At 38.8% G+C, this 24967-nt stretch overlaps 2 protein-coding genes across 2 annotated transcripts in view; both read right to left on the bottom strand.

The window, feature by feature from the left end:
• DPYS (dihydropyrimidinase) overlaps positions 1 to 11205 on the bottom strand; it is a 28588-nt gene extending 17383 nt beyond the window's left edge. Inside the window, exons 1-4 of the mRNA XM_056483468.1 lie at positions 10790 to 11205; positions 7426 to 7584; positions 5098 to 5277; positions 4072 to 4261 (exon numbers count right to left, since the gene is read on the bottom strand). Of these exons, the coding sequence (XP_056339443.1) occupies positions 4072 to 4261; positions 5098 to 5277; positions 7426 to 7584; positions 10790 to 11059 (799 nt within the window). The 5' untranslated portion in view covers positions 11060 to 11205. The remainder of the gene's footprint in view (positions 1 to 4071; positions 4262 to 5097; positions 5278 to 7425; positions 7585 to 10789) is intronic.
• Positions 11206 to 18069: 6864 nt separating this feature from the next.
• The window catches only part of LRP12 (LDL receptor related protein 12), a 50746-nt gene continuing 43848 nt past the window's right edge, over positions 18070 to 24967 (bottom strand). Inside the window, exons 6-7 of the mRNA XM_056483912.1 lie at positions 24765 to 24897; positions 18070 to 21286 (exon numbers count right to left, since the gene is read on the bottom strand). Of these exons, the coding sequence (XP_056339887.1) occupies positions 20423 to 21286; positions 24765 to 24897 (997 nt within the window). The 3' untranslated portion in view covers positions 18070 to 20422. The remainder of the gene's footprint in view (positions 21287 to 24764; positions 24898 to 24967) is intronic.

The following is a 24967-nucleotide window of genomic DNA, read 5'->3' as shown; positions in this document are numbered from 1 at the left end:
AGAACCAGAATGAGCTGGGACCTTCCACACCCACTCAGAGGCCACTTGGTACTGGTTAAAGGCTCTTCTAGGTCCCAGCAAGAGCCTTCTCCCTCCCCTGATCCCTACAGACAGTGGACATTTTGCTTTGGATGCCAGATTTCACTCCAGGCACAGTTTTTATTAGAACCATCACTGCATTGCCCCAGCAAGGCCACAGCTGGTGAGTGCTTGGTGCTACAAGACTGTGACCTTTCTCTGACTTTCTGTGTGCAAGAACAGTCATGGTACTGCTGGACAACAAAAAGCAAAGCTTTGCAGATTTCTCTTGGTACTTTAGACTACTGGTTCTGTGAGCTACTGGATTGTAACTCCTACACTGGCATGCAGCTACTGAGGAGCTCAATTATTTTCAAAATATGGTTCTTGTTGCACTAGTGCCATTCCTGAAATCTTTGGTGCTAGATTTGCAAAAAGGCCTTATACAATTTTATTTCTACATGTTGTCAAGGTCTGCTTTGGTGTTACTGTATTGTACATTTGTTCCAAGTACTACCTAGTACAACTTTGTTTAGAGCCTAAAGACTCCCTATGAGCATTACTAATTTCCTACAACCACTTCAGTGTGCTCTGACATGTTCAGTGTGCTTGTCCCATATTGATGCTTTGGCTTGGAGCATTCTAAGTTCTCAGACCCATTTATCTACATATGCTATAGATTAATACTTGAGCTCGGAGGGAGATCATAATTTTTTAGACTTGAAAACATGACTTTGGCAGTTATTTACTGGTATTTTGCCTGCTCCAAACACTGTATTTGAGGGTATACTGCCACCAATCTAGATGTATATAGAGAAGGTCTGGTATATACAACCAATCTTGTCATATTAACCCATTAGTCTTTAGACAGATTTTTCATGACCAAAGCCACCAGAAAGGGGAGAGTATGGTTTGTGTCTCTCCTATTGCATTTAAACAAGCTAAAGAAGCTTTCATCCAAAGCAAACCTGAACTATGAATCATTAGGACATAGCTACAAATTATTAAAGTTAAAAATGCAGGAAAAGAATAATTTTTTTGCTTAAAAATACTTCAGAGCATAATAAGAAAATAATTTTCTCATCATAGTTTCACAACATGAAAATGAAAATGAGTTTCCAAGCTCTCAGTTGGATATGCTGAACTGATTCTAACTCATGATAGCTGATGACAGTATTTCTGCAGTCAGAGTTTGAGCTAAGCAGCTCCCTTTGTTCCCATGAGTGGAGAGGAGTAGAAGTTATTCCCTCAAGTGATTTTGAGTCGGAACACTGCAGTTTCAACAGACTACCTCTGGACAGTTCTACTGAATGTGCAATTTCTTACATTTCATTTGGGCCATGACTAGCCAGGCTGAAGGATACAATAATATCAAGATTCTGCTTTAAACCTTGTTTAAAGGAAATTCTGCATTAAAGTTCTTTTAGCTCAATTGGCTTCTGCACAAAGGCATAAAAGTGAAGTTATGCAGTAATAAATCATGTCTTTCAATTTGTTATGTTTTCCAGCATTCAATGAATCCAAGGACCCACCAAGTGTTCTACTGTTTGATCATCCTGACACCTCTGAGCAGCTGGTAAATAGCTGTGTATTTGGTGACTTTTTATCAGATGCCCAAACTGGCTAGTCAGAGCTATTTTTAAATATATTACTTTATCAAAAAGAAGAGTATTCAATTGCAATTTCTTTTTCCACCTACCAGAACTAGAAAAGAGTTGCAATACTGATAAACCCCAACTAACATTTATAGATTTGAAAAACTGGTCTGTATGTTCTTATTCTAGTAGAAATTTTAGAAGCACTTAAGGTCATATGGGGCAAAGATACTCACAAGTTATGCTCTGAAAGAAGAACTGCAAGGCAGGGTTTATTGAATCAGGGATAACATTACATCCATTAGGCTACATACAGTCTGGACCTGAGCTGTCCTGCATGAGAGAGCTAAAAAGTTGACATTTTTAGGTGTATTCCTGTGCTCAGAATCAGCTTGAGAATTTGTATTCCCTCAGCAATGGACATGCCTTTTCCTCTCACTAAGAAGAGACATAACCCATGAGTGTTGGTAGGAACCAATCTTGTAAGGCTAAGTAAGCTTCTTAGAATCTGGTCAAGGAAATATTTTTGTATGCACTTTTTTAAAAAGGAGAAACTTTTGTAAAAAATTACTTTTTCAGTAATTCAGTAAGATTGTGCTCTCCAGGTCTCCACTAGAAAGTTCCCTTTTCCTGGCTGTAGCAGCACATTAAATGAGGAAAAGGACATGATCTTTAATCATCACACTGGATGAACTTTAAGGTCCCTTCTAACCCAAACCATTCTATGCCTCTATGGTCCCCAGCTTTAGCTGAGATTTAGCTTAGACTGAAAGCATTTTTAGGGGAAGATAGTATAAATTATGTACATTAAAAGCTCCAATTCTTGTAACTGCCTTTCTGGTAATCTAGTTATCTTTTGAAATTTCTTAATCATTCTTAGATTTCTTGTTTCTAAACAGCATACTTCTATGCAGATCAATATGAATTATGAAGATACGTTAAATGTTGCTGTGTACAAAGGCAAGCATTGGTGAATCTGACTGCATTAGCCAGGATGCTATAAAATACAATTTGCACCACAATGTGCATCAATTGTCCTAATTTTTTTCTTAGTACTTATTGAAAAAGCACACATCTATCCCCAGTAATCAAACTGGCACTGCAGAGTATTCTTACAGCATAGGCCTAATCAATACTGAGAGTATTTACTGTCAGCATAAAATTCTTTACTTGAACACTGCATTAAAAAACATTATATTAGCTCTTTTGTGTTCACAGCCAGTGTTTCATCTTTAATCTGGGTGTTTCAACTGTTGTCATAGCTTCTTGTAGTTACTGTTCACACAATGACTGTAAATGTACAAACAACCGATGGATATAATCCACATTCCTGGCAGCACTGGCATCTAGTGGAGGAATCCAATATAGCACGAGATGTGCCAATAAAATATATCCTGGTAAATTCTTTTACAGACTTGAATTACTGCTAAGTCTTACTAAAAGCCATGGTCATACATATTGTGCATAAACATATCCATCTATATTAGCATGATGACACCACACTGCTTTAACATCATCTCATACTTTACATTTTAATGTTAATAATCTATGCCCCCTGTGTAGGCATTTTCTAAAGACAAGAAATAGGGAAGCTGAGGTCTGTATGAAATTCATACCAAGCCAGGTGAAAACAATCTGTAAATGCAAAAGATGTAAAAAGATAATGAGGATAGATAATTTTAGGTCCTCCAAACCTTGGGCTCCTGTCCTGCTCCTTCCAGCTTGATAATGTCTCCTCACAGTGCTGTTGTTCCATGTGCTCTTCTGGATGAACTTATAAATGAGGAGAAAAAACACCCTGAATACCTACAGCCTTCACACTGCTTCTAGTCTACCTAACAGATGGTCAGGAAAGTCAGGCTCCCTTAGCTATAGAGAGTTATTTGTGAACACTGCAGTGCAAACCTGAGCAACCCTGCAGTGGTGGAAATCAAGGCTTTTAAACACTGTTATCTTCACCACGACTTTTAAGTGCCCACTGAATAGGAGCCATGGTCACATCATGGCACTGTCTATAAAAATATGGTGTGGTCTCTGTTACAGAATTTCTCATCAAGATTTCTGGTAAAGTCTTGCAGGCAAAATCAAGAGGGGAGAACAATAGAGTATTTATTGTCTTGAACTGGTCACATAATTTTTAACGCAATAATGTTGTCCTGGCCACCACTTTTACCTTGAAGAACAGTACAAAGAGAAAAAAATTGCTCTAGGGAGAAGGGAAAGTCCCAATTCTGGTTGCTGTTCTTCCACACTGCTCCCTTTGGTCCCAACAACACACACACACACACACACACACACACACAGTTTAGACATTCCAAGAAATTCACCCATGATCTGAGGCTTATGACACCCATGAAAAGTAAGATGCTAATTCTGTGTTTGGTTTTCCACAACCCCAAAGCCCCAGTTGGGAAGCCCCAACGCCATTGTCCAAGCATGAAAGAATTAGGACTTTTACCTTCTCTTCGTGCATTACTTATCACCTTTGCTGAAGATTTACTCATTACATGGACTACATAAAGGGGACAGTTTACAGCATTTGCAATGGTAATTGCTCTTTGTGTAGCTTCAGCTTCCACTTCTTCAGGACGACACAGTTCATGGCCCTCAGGGCCAGTTATTCCCATTGCCAGCATCTTCTTTGCACCCTAAAGACCACACAAAAGCATGTAAGAGTCACTTAAAGTGTATCTATGGTGTCATGAGCATGCTGTCTGTCAAATGGATTCAATGAATCAGCCATTGCAGCCAGTTCAAGGAAAAATATAACTAGGCAGTTATGATTTTTTTCCAAAATAAGTTACTGTAGTTTTGTCTGAAATCTAATTTATCTTTCAATCTCAGGTCCCAGAATACCTAAGTAAATTCAGAGAATACATTTCACTGGCTTGTAGGATTAAATCACTGTTCTTGAAAATCCTACCCCTCTTTCAATATGTAGACTTAAATATCATGGCTAATGATGTCCAGTGACTCTACTAACCCTCTTTGGAAAGAAAAAAAGGAAAAATCCTTACTAAGCACAAAGATGCATACCCAGAGCCTCTGAAAACTCCAAGGTTTTAAGAGGCAAAAGATTTTGTCCCTGCTCTGATCCAGGAATTGAAGATTTGCTGATTTTAGATTATTTAGAAACGAATTAATTTTGGTTACAGGACCTGGGGCAGAGTCAAAGAGCTATTCACTGGAGTACTTGAAGAAACTATTCTATTACAGCCACTCGAGTTATCACTGGGAGTATAACCAGGGTAGTTGTACCCTCAGGGCCTCAGAACTCTCAGTGCCTCCACACAGCACTAAGGTGGCAGTAGCAAGTATGAAGTGAAGCTAATTATGCAGAGAGGGGTATTGAGATTTCTGTGCCCAGTCAGTGCCCATCCATTCTTTCTGGATTTGTTTCTGTTACATGAGCTATGTCTGGAGAGACCTAGGGTTAGGAACATTTTTGTTCCTGACTTTGATGGACAAAATGTCAAATGTGCACCTGTGCAATTAGTTCCCCATTCTCCGCATGGACTTGAGCAACTGCCCCAAGTTCCTTACAGCAGGAAAAGGCTTCATATAGCTCCTCATCATTGACCATGTATATGTCTTTATAGGCCATAAACATCTTGAAGGAGTTGACACCTTTGTTTTGAACAAGACTTTCCATTTCTTGCTTCACCTGAAAAATACAGCAATTATATTTTACATGTTAATAATTTTGTATGAAGAAATTGTAAGTATGAAGAGTGAGCCCTTACTCACCCATCAAACATATATTCAGTACAAATAGCCCAAGTCACAGATTTAAAGACTTAGACTATTCTTCTTGTATCAAATTGATTCTCAAGGTATATAAAAGAGTAGCACTGCAGTGCAAATATTGGAAGTATAAGCTAATTGCAGGAGGGAATATTTTTTATGAAAGGCAATGAGGCAGACTTTAATTTCAAATAAACCTCCTGAAGTTGAAAACACCCATTCTAATATTACAGTCAATGTGTCACAACATGGACATTTGCGCAAAACTGATTTTCAAATTTGGATTGCAATGGGCTGCAGCTTCTAGTAAATAACACAGTGACAAAAAGATTTCATCTTTTAGAGCTTTTTCCTGACTCTAAACAACACACAACCTTTTGAAACATTTTGTTGTCATATAAAACAGCTCCAAAATGCTAATTGCAGACCTGCCTTTTTTTCCTTGTTTCTTTTTTTTCCTTTATTCACTACTTATTAGGATTCCGTGCTTCTGCTAGAGTCAATGAAGCCCAGCAAAACATTACATCACAAAGAAAGACAGACACAATCTAGTCTCAAAGCTTCTTGCATGACTGTTTAGCTAGAAACATGTAACTTTGGCTCTCCCTTCCCAGTAAAATGATGGTTACAGTAATTGACATGTATCTGTAATGCTATTACCATTTCCATGGGAGGAATTACTTCCAAAAAGTAAAATATTATTTTTTTATCTTCTCTCTAATAATCTGGTTGGGTCTGCCCAAGAAGGGTAAGATATATAAAAAATTCAAGGAAATATTTTCATATTCCAGAGGAGGGATGGGAGAACACCTTGAGTGGGAATTATCAAATAAATGCCTGACAAAAGGCTCTGCTCTGGCACAAATATAGAGGCATGTCATTTATCCTCTTCACTACTTACTACAACTAACAGAAGGCATTGTAAAGAATGTATGCTTTTAATTAATACTTCAAATCCTGATGAATTAAGGGTTGGGTATGAAATATCAGTCTTCTTACTCAGGCTTTTTACAGCTAAAAATGTCCAACCTTTCTATTTCTTTTAATCTTGGCCTTTAAAGTAGTTACATTCTTAATAAAAACCAGAACATTTAATTGATTTATACCTCCCTAGTTTTATTGGTTTTGCCTGTACATTTCCACTATTGTCTGCTGAGGCTGTTTCAAATGCACATTACTCAAATTTCATTGGAGAATTTATTTCATGTCTTTGCCTTAAGTTAGAAGTGGTGGTCAGCCTATTTTAGCACTCAGAATAGCAAAGATGTCTTGTTTGCAGAGTGAAAGCTTTCGTGCATATATTTTAGAATTTAAAAATTAGAAGAAATACTCATTTATAAAATAGGAATTTACTTAATATATCTGTATACTGATGCATCGTTCTCTGAGAATCCAAAGTCATCTTGTAAAACATGGGTCTCATTCCAATACATATCAAGCACCTGAAAAATTAATTTAGCAGTAAAGCTTTCAGGCTATCAGCAAACATTCACTCAGCAAAGGTGATTCTCCCTTATGTAAACTCGAAAAGGTTTTTTAGATTATTTCACATTCAATATACTATTGTCTACTGTCCTGCTTTACTTTAAGGGGCTATTACTGCAGTCACCCAGGAAAAGAAGTCTTCCTCTACAAATGAGGTCAAGTACCATATTTTTCATGTATACCCTTACTAAAAAAAAAAAACAAAAAATAATAAAAAAAAAAAAACCCAAAACAAAACAAAAACACCAAAACAACCAAAACCACCAAAACTGATCAAAAGCATAAATATCAAGTGTTCAAGCAAGAGAAGACACAACTGTTGTAAACATCTCCTTCCCTCTCTGAACATGCCTGGTCTAGTCTTGCACAATCCCTACCCTTAACTTTGTGCAGTATAATTCAGAGGTATAGGCTATCTGCAGACCTTTTTCAAACACATACACTCTCAGAAGGGTGTGGGATATTTCAAATGTTATTTTTAATCACAAAACCACTAATCAGCAAGCTGTATTTAGCATGTGAACACTTATTCAAAGCAGATGTGGTACAAATTTATGGAATTTAAATCAGCTCTTGTGTCTACCTTGTTGCTCCACCATGTAACTGCCACGTGCAATGAATAATCACAGCAGACTTTAGGGTCTGCCCAGCTTTTCCATGTATCAAAAGCTTCAGTGAGAGAACAACCTTTCTGAGGGATGGCAAAGTCGATGATCATTGTTGTTCCTCCTGCTATAGCAGCCTGAAAAGAAGAAAGTTAATATTTAGCAATCAGAAAGAATTTAAATTTCCTCCCACCCTCTCCAACTCCCTTAAATCAATTAATCTGGATACATTAAAAAGCCAAAGGCCACTGAGGATTCCCCTGAGTAAAGTCCAGACTCGAAAAATTATTATGGAGATTAATTTAATTTACTTAGAGAAAAATGTTCTCAAAAGCGTGTTCAGGAGAATCCAAGTGAAATTCTCAGTGCTGAAGGAGAAGCTTTTTTTTGTGTACAAAAATTTATCAAAGATTTGGAGATTTGTCTGTAATATTCATGCATCTGTGAGTTTCCCTAAGTGTGTGGAATCACTTAGGAAGAAGAGCACTAGAGCACAGTCAACTTGAGACTTGCTTCCTCAGAGTCTATGTAGAAAAAACAAAGCCTGAGTGAGAGGCAAGTATTAAGAGGCAAAAACACAACTACAACAAAAAAACCCTATTGAGTTTGAAAGTACAATATGGAAACACCCAAACTCTTGTCTAACATCAAAATACTTTAAAAGTGTTTAGAAGTGTATTTTTTATTAATAACAGGATATAATTTAGTAGAACTGCATAGAGGGTTTTAAATAGAATGAGGAATTTACATCCTCTACATATCTGTTGTCAAGTAAATAAATAAACTACAATCTTACTTAATAGATGAATGGTGATCAGAAATTGCTTTTTAACCACTCTCCTTTATGGAAAACGGAATTATTACTTTTCTTGCCTTTGGAGGGGGAAGAAGTCACTCAGATGCCAGATCCTTGACTAAAAGAAATTGATCCAATACAGAAATTCCTTTGTCGAAACTGTTGCTTTCTTCCAGATTAGCAAAAGTAATCCTATCTAGTGCTCTGAACAATGTCCCTTTGCAAAACATTAACAACCAATTTAGATCAAAATATGCAAATTCAAATGCACTGGATCAGAGAATCACAGAATTAACTAGCTTGGAAAAGACCTTTGAGATCAAGTCCAACCTATGACCTCACATGACCTTATAAACTAAACCATGGCATTGACACATCCAGTCTTTTTTTAAACACCCCCAGGGATGGTGACTCCATCACCACCCTGGGCAGCCCATTCCAATGCCCAATCACTCTTTCTGTGAAGAATTTTTTCCTAATGTCCAGCCTATACTTTCTGTGGCACAGATTAAGACTTTATCCACTTGTCCTTTGGCTGCTTGCCTGGGAGACCAAGCCCCACTCAGCTGCTCCCTCCTTTCAGGGGGTTGTAGGGAGAGATGAGGTCTCCCCTGAGCTCCCTCAGCTGCTCCTCACACTCCCTGTGTTCCAGGCCCTTCACCAGCCTTGTTGCCTCCTCTGGACACATTTGAGCCCCTCAATGTCCTTCCTGAACGGAGGGGCCCGGGACACAGGATCTGAGGTGTGGCCTCACCAGTGCCCAGTACAGGGGGACAATCCTGTACTGGTCCTGCTGGCCACACTGTTGCTGATACAGGCCAGGATGTTTTTGCCTTCTTGCCCACCTGGGCTCACCTTCAGTCTGTTGTCAGTCAGCACCCCCAGGTCCCCTTCAGCCTGGGCACTGTCCAGCTGCTCTGTCCCCAGCCTGTAATATTGCAGGGGGTTGTTGTGGCCAAAGTGCAGGATGTGGCACTTGGACTCGTTAAACCTTGCATTGCTGGACTCAGCTCATCTATCCAGCCTGTCCAGGACTCTCATGCTATATTACTCTTTCTTTTTCTACAACAATTAGTCTCATTCTTCTTTCTGTTTGCTTAGAAATCAGAAGAATAATTGTAAATATGTCAGCATATTTTGCAAAAAGAGAAGTTTGGAAAGTGACACAAGTATTTGCAAATATCTAACAAATTGAACAAAACATTTTCTCCAAGAAAAGTTGTTCAAACTGTCAAATATTTTTCTTGACTTATTTTGATTGACTTATTTGTTAAGCAGGATTTGAAAAAAAATTTACAGATTCCAAGAAAAAAAAATCATGGGTTCCACAACTCCACTCAAAATCTCTTTTAATTCCCTGCATCTTTTCCCCTCCTCTATCTATGAAGAGTGATGCCTTTACTTATTCAACTGAATGGGTAAATCTTAGCTAATCATTGAAGCATATTTCACAATAGTTGGAATACAACTCTGTCTCCCTGAATTTCTTGCCAAAATATTTGCCAGATGATGACCTTCAGTGAATTGGTCTGAACACTTTCCACACTTTGACCCGGGTTAAAAATATTCACAATATCCAACTTTTTAACATCTGTTTGCCAAGCTGGATCTAGAATATTCTTGTAGGTCCTGAAGTTATCTCGACATCCTGTTTTGTGTACACAGCCTCTGTTTTGCAGCTTCCCTGTCCTATAAGTACCTCAGAGCTACTCAGAAAACCTTAAAAAAACTAATTTTCTGCTTTTTAGCAAACCCCAGTTCTCCTGTGAGAGGAACTTGGTATAACAGTCTCTGTGAAGGTGAGGACTAGCAGACAAGCCAAGTAGGGCAATGTGATCCTTTCTGTGAACAAAAGATTTCAGGCTGCACAAAAAAGCTCTTAGAAAAGTGCCTTGAAAATTTTGGTTATGGAAACTGTATGGAGATGATGCATAATACTGTTAATATGAGTAATTGATACACTATTCATATGCAGGGACTATCATAAGATCAGCTAAAAAGATGAAAAAAAACCCTATTCCAAATGTAAAACTGGGAGATATTAGGTACTTTCATAAAGTGAATTTGAAGTGGACGTCCATTGAGAGACATAGTAAGTACCAAAGTGAATGACAGAAGAAAAGCCTGCATTCCCTCATGCTAACAGAGGAGAAAGATCAGATTACCACAGAAGTGCTCAAACAGCGTTGGGGAATTAAACTTGCTTTAGTTAACCTTTGCTCAGAAAAGTATAAAGCTTGATGCATGTCCCAAAGCAGGTTGTAGTCTGCATGCTGACAGCCAGGGCAAATGCCTGTCCCACTTGATCCCTGCAATCACAATGTTATTTGAGCTTCTGAAGGAGCCCAAATAACATACTGGTTGAGGGTGGATCTCTGAGTACCCCAGCTGCTTTATGACCATTTCCCAGTCAAAGGGACAGGAACAATTGGCCATGCTTGATTCACACTCTGTTTTCTCTTTTAGAGGTAATACTGGATGGCCCAGCAGACATCCCTCTCCGAGAAAGCCCAGATGCACACACAGACGTGCACATGTGCACCTACCTTGGTTCCAGTGTAGAAATCATCTTTTGACCTGCTACCCATAAAAGGGAACTCCATGTGTGTGTGAGTATCAATGCCCCCAGGGATCACCAGCTTGTTGGTAGCATCCAGCACAACAAGTCCAGTTGAAGGCTCCGGGTTTAGGTTTGGTCCCACCTGCTGCACCACTCCATCTTCCACATACACATCAGCCACCACAGACTGGTCATCATTCACAACTTTTCCTCCTTTGATCAAAAGTCTCTGCCGAGCCTGGGTTTGGGGTGGCATGCCAGCAGGTGAGAGTGAGGCCTCAGCTCAGGAAGTTGCTCTTGCCTCAGAGTACTTCACTGTCCCCTCCTCCCAGAGCAGCAGTTCTCTCCAAATGGCCCTAAACACACACCACACCATGCTCTTTAAACAGACACTGGAGGAACTGCCCCTCTGCCCCCGCAGCTCCACCTCCCGCCTCCCTGCAGCCCAGTGACACGGATGGGAGAGGAGTGCTGGCATCGGGCCCCTTCTGCTCTGGACTCTGCCTGGACAAAGCGAGCCAGGCTTTCAGGGGCTCTGGGCTGTTCTCAGCATTGGCTCCAGCCTGCCCTTCACACATGGGGATTTGCAGCTTGCTGAGCTGCTTTGAAAATGTGGCTATTTTATCACCTTGTGATGCCCAAAAGCAAACTAAGCTCTTTGCAGCTGCATTTGAGGAAACGAAGGGTGACCTGAGCTCTCCACAGAAGAAGCCAGAGAGCCCAGCGGTGATCTGAGCTTTCTGCAGCCATGTCTGGGCAGCCTGTGGGTCCAGCCCATGCTGGAAAGGCAGAGCAGAGTGCTCTGGTGATCCAACTGTTGCACCCTTCCACCAGTGGAGATAGTGGGATCCACACTCATCCCAAGCTGTTGCTCAAAGGATTTGGGAGACATCACCCTCAGGATCCGAACACAGCTTGCCCCTGCAATGACACTACATGGACAGAGCTCTGGCTTGAGGGGGAAGCCGGGGTGTGTATGCCAACATCCATATGAAAATCACATTCCAGTTTCTGATGCCCTATCCATCAGCCCCATGGCCTGTACTGTGCTCCCCACACTGCCCACACCACCATGGCCGGCCCCAGGGCAGTGCTGGGCTGTGCTCCCCACACTGCCCACACCACCATGGCCAGCTCCAGGACACCCCCAGGCTGTGCTCCCCACACTGCCCACACCACCATGGCCAGCTCCAGGACACCCCCAGGCTGTGCTCCCCACACTGCCCACACCACCATGGCCAGCCCCAGGGCAGTGCTGGGCTGTGCTCCCCACACTGCCCACACCACCATGGCCAGCCCCAGGGCAGCTCCAGCCTGTGCTCCCCACACTGCCCACACAACCATGGCCAGCCCCAGGGCAGTGCTGGGCTGTGCTCCCCACACTGCCCACACAACCATGGCTGGCCCCAGGACACCCCCCAGGCTGTGCTCCCCACACTGCCCACACAACCACAGCTGCCCCCAGGACACCCCCAGGCTCTGCCGGCCCCTCAAATCTCCCTGCTCCAGGGGAGTCCTTCCCAAGGGCCAGGGGAAAGTCAGGATCTTCACCTTCTTGTCACACAAGGCTGGTGTGACATGGGCAGGATGTGGCTTGTGTCTTTCAGAATACAGACCTGGAAAAAGAGTTGGGAAAGTAAAACAAAGATGACCGGAAAATGAGCTAAAGACTGGAGCAGAAGAGGAAAGATCTGCTCTGTACCATCTCAGAGGCACTAGTTTCTATGGCACCACTTCTCCCATAACCCTGGATTTGCATACTCAGCAGTGATACTGCTCAAGTGTGTCCCTAAAACTGCTGAGCACCGTCTTCATCCCTTCTCCTCTTCCAGTTCAGTGGTGATGATTTAACAAGATAGAATACTGTCTCTGAGGGCTGCGAGAGGTTGCACACATAGGATACCAAAAAGCCATTTAGACAAAGGACATAAGACTTGGAAAAATCTCACCTCAGCATGTCACCTTTGTTCCTTCCCTCATGATGGGTAGGAGAGCATTACCATACATTTGCCTATCTGCTCATCCCAAAGTATCTCGTCTCATACCTCACCTCTGTACAATGGAACAGACCCACTGGGATTTGTAACCAGACACAGCAACAGAACAGGTCAAAACTCATTTGGAAAAGCAGTTTCATTTTGCATAAATTAAGTGACCTTTGTTAAGTGAGAGATGGAGTAGCAAAGTCAGAGGTTCATTTGATCATGTGCAGTCATGTGAGGTATAGCAGTCAAGTTCCTATGCCCACCCCAATGGATATTTAATGACTTGATGTAGAACAGCATCAACAGATTTTGCAGTACTTATTGTCAGAGACTTCACCCTGAAGTTTCAGTACCACTTCAGTACCTAAACTGCCAACCGAAAATAGTCACTTTACTGTAAATTCTCCCTGGCCAATGATTACTTAGTATTTTCTATGAAAGGTGTTTTGACATGACAGACCTAGACAGTCATCTCTGAGTACACTCTTGGGCTAGTGGCAGTGGTAAACAGCTTCTGCTTAAATCCTTCCACCAAACTGGGGAGAGGGAGATCTGAAGGCAGATCAGCGACATCACAGCAGACTGTAGCGCACACTGGGATATCCAGTTCTGCATTTGTGTGTGTTGCACAGGAAAGAGCTGATACAACTTTGATACATAAATGCATGAAGAGTAGCACAGCCCAAAATCCTATTTATATGTGTTTCTGAACAAGAACAGGCTTGAAGTCTGTTTTCCCTCCTTTGATTTCCTCCTGGCTAATTTAGACTCTGTGGATCCTAGTCTTAAATGCCTAAACCTTCCTATCTGTAAATTCATGCTCAGCTCAGAATTGCAGAGCTGCCCACAAACCAGCAACATAACATCTTACAATGCTGTGCCTAGGAAAATTGAATTTATCCCATAGGTGGTTTTGAACACATTAAATAATGTACTGGTATATAACAAGATTCTGTCTAAGCAGCCCTTTTATTTACACCATGTGCACCAAAAAGATAATCTCTCATCAGTTGCATTTATGTATACTTGGTAAATATTTAATATTTCACAGCTCAGCTGTCCCTAGGAAAAACAGCCTGAAATACCACTGGTGGAATAGAAATAATATTTGAAATACTGAGAGAAGACAACTGGCCCTATATTCTTTGTGGTCACTGAATATCTACTGCTGCTCTAACAGGGCTTCTGGCTCCTCATTGACTTCGTAGTATTTACTCACCCACAAAACTTTTACTTTTTTTATCCTCCTCTTTGCAGAGTTTAAAACAAATCTTTGCTCCCTAGTCAATGTTTGACTCTGCACTGTTGTAGTGGTCTGGGCTGGAAGAGAGTTAAACTCTGTCATAGTACCTGGTGTTGCTCTGTGTTTTGCATCCATGCTGAAAGCAGTGCTGGTAACAGGGGAAAGTTCTCATTCCTCCTGAGGAGTTCTCACAGCATGTCAAGGGCTTTTGTACATCTCATACTGCCCAAGCAGTGAGGAGGCTGGGGGTGCACAAGAAGCTGGAAAGGGACAAAGCCAGGACAGCTGACCCCAGCTGACCACAGCAATACCCCAGGCCATGTGGTGCATGCCCAGCACAATGAAGCTAGGGAAAGAAGGAAGGGGAGGGACATTTGGTGTACATAGCATTTGTCTTCCCAAGTCACCGTTAGTGGATGGTGGAGCTGTGCTTTCCTGGAAATGGCAGAACATCTGCCTGCCCCTAGGAAGTGAGGAATGAATTCCTGTTTTGCGTCACCCACAAGTGCAGCTTTTGCTTTACCTACTAAACTGTCATTATCTCAAACCCACGTTTTCACACTTTGAAATCGATTGAGTGAGTGTGGCTGGGCGGTGATCAAATACCAGCTGGGCTTAAACCATAACCCTGCAGAGAAGTCTCCTGTTATGAAACATTTACTGATCCTAAAATGTTACATAGTAGCTCAACAATTTGAGAGCCATGGCAGAAAGTCTTCCCAAGCTCACAAATCTGAAGTTGAATCATATGGTAATGTTTTTGTTATGTCTAGCAAAGCAAATAATCCTAGAAATGTAAACATAGTGTCTTGTTTAGCACAGCTATCAGAGAAGTGCAATCATAGCAGGTTTCTCAGAAGCCTAATGATTAACTGATTCCATTTGAACAACCCTGAATGAAATACACTTCATACCTATGATTTAACACATGAAAATAATTTAGCAAATTTAGGAAAAAGTTTGCAAGAAACAGAGAACTGAAGTTTGGAACATTCAGCAGACCTTGAGGACATCTTCTGTAAGTCATTATAATGCAGACACTGTCATTTTAAAGTCTTCCAAGACATACATACTCTCACCCACTTTATCCTAGAACCTTCAACTGCTATGTCCCCACATAAAATACTATAATTTTTTAACTTCTCCTTTAATGATCACATTGTACCCTTATTCTCCCTCTGCTTCCATTTTCACATTCTTCTTACCATATCCTAGTGCTGTGAAGCTCTTCTACTATCACATGGGCTTCAGCTTTTTCTTAACTCTAGGACTCTTACTGGCATTAACCTTCAAATTAAAGTTGGTGAAGCTGAAATGTATCTCAAAAGGCAGAAGCAGCAGACAAAAAAGCTTTTGAACAAACAGACATTTTGTGAAGGAAACTAGAGGCAGATAATGAGCAGCAGGAAGAAAGCTCAGCTAATGAAGATGACAACTTTCCTCCAAGGAAGAAAGTTATTAGCTGTGATTTTTTTCAAACTCCAAGAAACAAAACAACGAAAGCACAGGGACTAGCTATCTTTGGGAACTGTTATTTTCACTAATGGATTATCTAAAAAAAAACCGTGCAAAATATTAGTTGTATTTTCTCCGACTCTCAAGCTCAACATCTATTGAAGGAACACAAAGTCAGAACTATAACTGCTGGTCAACAGAGTTGGTGAGAGAAAGCAAAACTGACTATCTTTGCTCCTTGCCGTGCCACTGCAGAAATACAATGTCAGTTCATGACATTCCTCACTATACTGTATATTACTTGTTTTTACTCTGGAGCACCAGAACGTCTTCCTTCAAGTGTGGCTGTTCAAGGTGGTTCTTAACTAACCACAGGAAAGACAAAAGATTTAAACCAATAAATTTTACCAGTTGTTTTTCCTCAGTTTTATACACCTCGAGAAGGAGATAAACCTATTTCTTCTTTTCTGTTGGCATATCTTCAGATGCATGATTATTTCATTTCAAAGGTACAAATGCAATTCTACTAAACCTCTGTACAACCACAAGTTAACAATGCAGTGATGGCATCTGAGATTTCTGCTCTGAATTCAGGCACCTGCCTCTGTTAGATAATATGCACAAAATATGCTTATTTCAGGAATCATGTCCTCATTCCTTAAAACAAATTTATTTCTTTGTCCTTTACATTATTTGCTGCAAAGTCCACACTGAACCATAACTCCCTTCTTTCTCTTATATATTCCTGATTTGACTTATCCTACCCATTATGATTTATTTTTGGGAAGGTCTCCTGCAGTTGTTTGTCTCAAAAAAAAAAAACAAACAACAAAACAAAAAACCCCTTGTGCAATTGCAATGTAATACAATTATATTCCTTTAGAGTTTCTAGCCTGTTTTATTACTTTTCCAAGATTAATTTTTTTTCTTCCCATGTTTTCCACCCATTTTTTTCCTGCACAAGCAGCACACAGGGTAATTGTGATCTAAAAAAAAAAAATCTCAATCTGAAAAGCTTCACTTGCATTTGAGTCTTTTCTTTGGTAACAGGATGCAACTTGGTCATAAGGAGAAACTAATGTTGGTAGCTAAATTCTTCTGCTAGATTTCAGTGTGCATGTAAAAATATCACAAACACTAATTTGTGCTTGGATATTCACAAAGATTAGCTAAATTTTGTTTACTGTAAATGCCTTATCTCAAAATGGGATTAGGAATCATTAACTGACACTGCTCAGCGCCACTGCTCTTATTTCCTCCATTAATGACATGGGGAGTCTTGTCCATCTGAATTCTTAGATAATACTTCAATTTAGTGAATACTACATTCTCTTTCCCCAAGTTACTACTCATCAGATAGTGGGTACTGCATATGAAATCTCAACTAGACATACTGACATGAGTATTGTGCTATAAAACTTCTCTGTATCAAGTCCAATAATTATGGGCCCTAGTTTACTTGGATGAATGAAAAACTAACTACAACAATGAAATCCCAGTGGAGGATAGAAGGGGAAGAGTTTTAACTATCAATCAATCTGCTTACCTGTAAGTACTTTTGGTCAGAACACACCCCATTTTGGTCAATGGAGTTGTAGCTGATGTCCTGGAGGAATTAAGTTACCAACTGCTTATTTCCATAAACTCACAAGGGAGGAAGAAAAAGAGAAAAAAAAATCCAAAAAAACCCCCACAAATTGACAAAACACAAAAAGCTTCATCACAACTGGAGAAAGATTAAAATTTTTGACTTAAACCAAGATTTAAGGGAAATGTGCACTGCTTCCTCAGGACAACTGTCACAGTTGAATATCTGGAGATGTATGTAGGAGAATAAAACACTCACTTTTCAGAAAGGAAGCAAAACTCATCCCAACAGGAAAAGCCGTGATTTGATCTGCAGCAAGTATTTAATACATAAACTTCACCAAAACACTATTTGTGTCCCAACCTGAACTTGATTTCCCTGGACTGAATCCAAGCTTTGGCACACATTCATTTTTTGGCATTCAGATAAAAAGTGGAACACATAATACAGTAACTAATTTCAGCATCCGCTCCAGCAACCTGTTGTGAAAGAAGAGTTATCTGCAACACTTGCTGAACGTGTACTGAAAATGAACTTTACTCTGGAAACAAAACAAGCCCTTGCACCATTTGAAGGTCAGTCAGCACCCCCTAGTTTCAGTGCAAATAAAATGACAAAAAAAGTGTGGTATGTGAAAAAGAATGATGACAAAGTTTAAATAACTTTACATGAGAAAAAAACTTGCCTCACAATAACCTAGATTCTTCAAAGCTGGCAGATAAAAGTGATTTATTACAGAAAACAAGATAATTCCACAGTAAATAATTCTGACTTTTTTTTCAAACTGCCCTAATATTGTAGCACAGCTAAATCAAGAAATAATTAAACAAAACACTAATTTAAGCTCTCCAGCATAAAAAGAAACAGGGTAGTAAAGTCTTATCAGAAATCTCAAAAAACCCAAACTAAACAAATGCAACCACTCATACATTACTCAAAAGAAAAATCAATCACTCCTTTTATTATCACTAAGAAAAGAAAATCACTGCAACAAATTCACCTCATACAAATATGAATTTTATTTACAATTTTCCAAATTATCAATCAAATCCAACTTCAGTTAAATGTGTAGCATTTGTCTTTTAAAACAAATTGAACATTGTGTTCTTTTTACATCTGCAATATGGAGTCCATAGGTACATGCTATTTGGGGCATCTAATGGAACAAATTTAGATCACTACGTGTGTTAAACACCGAAGGTATTCTGTGAAGACTCTTCCTGTAAAATTTATCTGCCTCAGGGACAAGCCTTTCTACAACCACTTGTTAATAACAATTAATTAGGCAGGTTTAAAAACCCAGTATTTTATACCAGGACATCCTGTTCACATATACTTCAGGGTGTGTTACCATGTTCCTATTGCAAAGCTGCCTGCTCTATAAGCAATGCTACTGAAATCAGACTAAAGATTACCCACAGATTTAGATATTATTCAATGTGAATAAAAATGGCCATTGATGATTTTTACTTAAGTATGTGTAATTATGGGCCAACTTGTACCTGATCTGGTACCAGTGTGAAGTGATCTGTTCTGAAACTTGAAACCGCATGGGTTATAATAAAATCTTTTACAACTGTATTGCACATAAGGTTCCTCAAAAGCACAAATCTGTATTTTTGCATCCTGTACTTAGAATTTACCTGCTAACTCTCATGAAAAAAATCAACCAGATGGTAAAATCATTTATTTTTCTCATCCCAGTGTCTGTGAATGAAGAGAAGAGGGAGAAGATATATACACTTTGGAATCCATTCAATTGTTTGTTTCTTCTGCATGTGATTTGTACTTCAGAGATGAGGATTTTAAAAAAAATAAAAAGCCAGACAGACCTTGGATTTATCTTTAAAAGTACCTCAAAAACATAACAAAAATTCAATTTAATTTTGATACATATTAAAATTTTAGTCAGTTCTGCCCGACAGCATAACACGACAGAAATGCACAAGACTTTAAACATGCTTTAAAATGACATTCAACAAAGTATTTAAAATTTAATAAATAGCATACAATCACACACAAATACATTTCATACTGGATCTTTAAGCCTACTAAAAACAGACTGGCAAAGAATAAATAAAACAGTAGTTGACAGTTTTGTTTTTAAAAGGTGTAATTTCTTGATGTTACACTAGTAGCCACATATTAACCTGCTTATCACAAAATTGGAAGTTATGAGCTTTTTTCTCACTGATCTGTTTTGCTCCAACATGTAGTATCATAAAAAAATACACTAAAAGGGTTTTCTTTTGGTTTCTTTTAAACAACCAGTCTGCGACTGAGTAAACCAGTTTTTAAATACAATGAATAAATAGGGAATTAGTAAAGCAAATTCAATTGCAACAAAAACGCAACACCCCAAGAAAAGAGCCATGGAAATATATAGCCATTGCAATATTAGACAATAATAGTACTTAAAGTGATAGTGCTTGTGCACTAAGCTCATTAGAGACCTTAATATGATTTTAGTGCAAATCCCTTGAGTCCAAACAAGCTTTATACCCTACAGTATCAGGGAAAGATCTATTACCAGTTGGAACTTATTCTGTAGTGTATTTGTACATATTGGATATTTAAAGAACTAACACGTATTGTAATATCTTCGGCCCTTTTTTACTTCAAATCAAAAAGATTAATGACTGGGGATTTTACATACTATTTGGCTTGTACCATATTAGATTGCAGTTTAGGAAAGTCAGTGCTAAAAAAGCTTTTGCCATCAGTTTATCTATTATGCCTAAATTTCATGTATCATCGCATTTTGTACTTCTGAAAGAAAAAGAATGCTCCTGGAGAAAGTTTCTCCTCCCTTTAAGTAAGTTCACATTATGATGAAATTCAAGAATATTTAGACAAATGTTGAATAAACTCAAAGAAAAGTACATATTTTACATTAACAATTCTTAGCAGTATTTAGTATATTAAGTTACAAGTATGTTGGCAATAATACAACAGAGTCAATTCCTAAAGGAAAATAATTCTGTACAAATTCACCTGTTAATACGGGGTTAAACAGGCAGCCAATAAGTCTTGAGCAGCCATGTTTCAGGTTTGAACTATAGTACCAGGATAAACTAAATTTGAAACTAATGGGGAAAACTTCAGTTTAAAGAGTAATCCGATTATACTGGATACACACATTGTGTATTCAGAGCCATTAAACTGTTCACTCTTATAGTTCCATAATGTCATCCAGTATAACAAGTTTAATCAACCACACAGGCTAAAATAGCTTTAACATAATGTTGTCCTGGATTTTTTAAACTAAAACTAATTTTAACTGTGAAGTACAAAACAATGACAGATATTGCTCCAACTTGTACACAATCTTTCCTAAACAATCCGTACCTAGCAGAGTAATAATGCCTCATCGTCACTAGTTTCATTTTTCACTGTTGCCTCTAGGCAAGTGTCGGGTATCTGGGCAGTGTGTACGATGCCACAGCTCTCACAGGGGCCATCTCGACTGCATGACCTCACACTGTGATGTGTTGCACTGTAAGGCTGTCTAAGCCCTGGTCCTTGATCTGAGCTGAGATCAAGTAGAGGTCTTGAACAGTCATTCATGTCAAAGTCTGATGCTACATCAGAGACTGGAATTAACATTTCAACATCATCATCCTCTTCTCTTCCACTTACCCCATTATCAAGCTGTCTCAAAGGACTTTGGTTCTGATTCACTGAGCTTGATCTCCCTAAAGTAAAGCGTACCCAGCGTAAGCCTTGAGTCATACGGCTTAGTGCGCTCGAGAGCTGGTGGCGTGCAGGACTTGTGCTTGGGGGCTCTACACTTGTCACTTCTCTTCCACCATCCGTGGTACTGCAGCTGCTGCTCTGAGCAGAGGAACTCCCACACGCTCCCACTGCTGCTTCTATTGCTGTTGCAGGAGGGACTTTTTGAGGCAAGGTGGCAGCAACACCACCAACTGCTCCTGCTGTGTCTCTTCTTTCATTTTCTGTGTCTGTATCATCAGATTCAACTGAAAACAAACCTCTGTGAGTATTATTTCTTTCAGCTTCTCTACTAGTACTTTGGCTGGCAACATCATCTCCATCCGCTGAGACCAATGCCAACGATCCAGAATGACGCGACCTCGCAAAATTAAAAATTCGATTCCAAAAGTTACTTGATCTGCCAGCAATAGGAAGTCTGATCGAGGTAAATCCAAGCTGAGATCGTACTGCCAGCCTCAGGTTTTCAAGAACTGAAGCCTAAATGAGAAGACAAGCAACAATCAAGCACTGACAGTCTGCTGGTACTGTTCTAGCAAAGAAAGAATGATAACTATTGTGCAAAACAGCATTTAGCAAAGTTAAATGTAGAATCATAAATATTAGAAAATGCTGCATCTTTCTTAATAAGGATCTGGTATATATAGCACTAGGCTATTTAAAAAAAAAAACTGGACATGACAAAAGTCTAGATGCTCTAGAGGAAAAAACATTATAAACAGCCAAGTTAAGTGGAAATACATATGCAAAGGCAATAAAAGAGCAATGACTTCTATACAAGGTATATTTCTGCCCTAATCAAGGATCTCTAAATAGAGACAATGTGAAAAGCATTACAGGCACTATAGTCTGGATATGGAACACTGATTAAAGAAAGTACAACTACAGAGCCAGTAGAGCAGGCATACAAAACCTATTACTAACAGTCTTACCAAAAAGGGAGTCACTGTAGATTTCAAGAATACAGCAAATAGAAACATGTCTCAAAAAGTTTAGGATTTGTAAACAATGTCTTTCTGAAAAATATTTAACATAAGGTGGCTGCCTTCTTTATCCACTATCACAGGGCTGCCTCAAAGGGACTAAATTAAGTAACTTCTCCAGCACAGGCTTCTAGTTTGAGGGTTTTTTTTTCCCCCTTTCTGTTATAATCAGTTAATTCCAGTTTCAAAATGCTTGAATGCTTCTGTTCAGATAAAATTATCTTATGTGTTCTAAACTTTAAATTTCCCACATTCATTATACATTTTCCAGTTACTACAGAAGAATGCATGCCTGAATTTTCCTGTTTAAAATCCAGTATAACTTTTCAACTGTAAGGTAATACAAACATAATAACACAAACTCCTTTGTCTTAGGGATCCTGACCTCAAACTTAGTGAAAGCATTGCCTCAGCTAAGTAGCTCAATTCTCAAATAGGGTGTATGATCTTCCAGATGCCAATCATTCTAACAATATTTGCAAATGTGTTTAATTAGAGGATAAAGCCCATATTCACAACTTTTCATGAAGATTATGGCAAAGTAGAATATTCTTCAGAAGAGCCATTTCCCGATTAAACTCTTAAAATATATGCATGTATTTCCCTTCATTTATAAAACCTGAAATTTAGTCTTCTCATGCTGTCATCTTCATCTCCCTTCCACCATCCTTCAGAGAAGACAGCAGAACATCCAAAAGATATCTCATGCACAACCTACCTCTCCCTTCCCTTAGCTCACAGGATGACTGAATACAAGCATGCAGTATGTGTGTATGGCAGCCTTACTTTTAAAAGCTACTGAAGAGACTGCTACTCATCTTTGAAAATCCACCTCTGAAAGCATGTATCAGTTTTAGGCAGAAAGCACTACACTGAAATTAGAGCATCCCACATTCCTACAGCTTGAGACTTCTAGCAAATCTTGAATAAATACTTGCAGTCCTACACAGATTTGCAATCTTAAAATGAGTATTTCACTGAAAACAAATTTTAATACATCTTGACTTAATACTGACTCTCTTGTACCAACACTTTACCATACTAAAAATTGAGGTTTGTAATTTATAGAATTCAATTTACATCGCCTTGAGTTTTACTAATATCTCCTCTGAAGAACAGAGGTTTTAAACAATGCAACTTCATTGATTAAATATGAGTAAAGCTTTTATCATGGAAACATCAATGTTCTAGAATGACATTTTCATTACTTTTGATGGCCTGCTCACTACTACTATTATTTCTATGCTAGTTAATTGCTCAGTATAGCGAACTGAAAATTTCAGTTTTCAAGGCCACAAGTCTTATTTGATATACTGGTGTTCATAATGGGAATTCAGTAACACTATCACTGTTTGAAACTATTGTATATGCATCAATATTTTATGGAGTGTAAAATGAAGATTACATAAAAACTATGAAGTAACTACATTTTATTATGTTTAATTACAAAAGTTTGCCATATAATTCCAATATATTCTGAAATGAACTTGAATGTATCCAAAGAAACAGCGGTTAATTCAATTTAAGTCAAACTGAAGAGTAAAGAAAATTTCAGTTATTAGACAGATTTTTAAAAGCTCCAGTACCAGTCTTTGATTGCAGTTACTATACATCTGGGTTTTTCAGAACTGTCCTCTCTATGAGGAGAATTCATTTTAGCAAAACCCAAGATCTTTACATCACCTTTATGGGATTTCAAGATGAAAAAGGGGTCTGAGGTCTTTCTAAAATTCATAATTGTTCATACACATATTTGTGTACACCAAACCTGAAGTGCTTCACACAATGTAGGCATCTGCAGGAAACCCTGGTTTGTTCTAAGTTACCTGTACTAGAGGACTTGCACATCATGACAACTGCATTGTCTCCAGGGACTTTTTTGAGCTAACCCTACCGCAAGAGACTTGTGAACATAGATCCATCATAAACTGGTGAAGCTTAGTTTTTTTAGAAAAGAGGACAGCAAGCCAAATTTGTAAAAGTACAGAATTGGTTTGGAACAAAAATATACTGATCTTTATTACAACCACAGTAACCCACTGAAAAAGAACAAGGGATTCTACAGGGTTCACTACAGATGTTTATTAAATTTACTGATTAAGTTCAGTGCTAATTTAGCTATCCAAAAAATCTTCACAGTGCTTTTTTAAAGCCTCTCATGAAAACTGCAATATATTTTCCTCTTTTCCTCTGCAAAATCTTTTGTGATAGCTGCCAGCTGCTGGTGAACATGTGAACATGAAAGAATATGTGATAGTCATGTAATTTTCTTACAATAACTTTGCTGTATTAACTGTAACACAATATAATTAATGCCAACTCTAATAGAGCACAGCTCTACTTTTCTTCTATTTCTTGCAAGACCTTTATAACGAAAAGGCATCTTTAACTACTTAAAAAGTTTTTTGACAGAAATTCATTTATTAACCAAGAAAGAAATGCCCTCATCATCCACCTGTGAATCCGGAAGACTAGAAACTATCAACTGCCATTTACTAGCTTTGCCTTGTTACTCAGTCACGATAATTTTATATGGTATTACACCTTGCCCTTCTCCATCATCCTATTATGCAGAGCAGGCATGAATGCACCTACACACTGTGCATGTGAACTACCATTCTGCATTAGAAGTTTAGGTCTTCTTCCCCAAACTGGAAAGTGCCACCTTGCAATCTTTACTTTCACAACAGTAATATGGAACATACAATTAGATCTAAAAATCTATTACTTTTCATGCAAAAGGGGGTTCTATAGTGTGCATTACTGGCATTATCAACAAAACAAAGCCTGTAAAAGAAAGTGTGGTGTTACTATATCATGATTTCGTTCAAGGGCTAATAATCTGTATAACACTATTGACTTGAAAGGAGAAAATCGAAATGTTGTAGAGGAAAAGGAAGCAAATGAAAATTAAAATATCTTTATTTCAGTCTCCTTAAAATTTAAGGGATCTGCCTGCTATTTTGAAATCTTACCTGATTTGGGGAACAAACAGGGAAATCTTCAACTGGTGGAATTAAACCCTGGGCAATTAATTGTCCATAGGATGGAGGAGCTTCTCTTCTTAACAGTTCAGCCTCAACCCTTGACAAATGAGTTTCAAATGATCTTTCAAAGAGAAAAGAAATTTCAGAATACGTAAGACACTGATTTATATATGTATCTATATATATGCGAA

This window comes from Oenanthe melanoleuca, chromosome 2 (assembly GCF_029582105.1).
Source record: "Oenanthe melanoleuca isolate GR-GAL-2019-014 chromosome 2, OMel1.0, whole genome shotgun sequence".
In the NCBI taxonomy this organism is placed as follows: domain Eukaryota; kingdom Metazoa; phylum Chordata; class Aves; order Passeriformes; family Muscicapidae; genus Oenanthe; species Oenanthe melanoleuca.
This window is presented reverse-complemented; position numbering and strand designations above follow the sequence as displayed.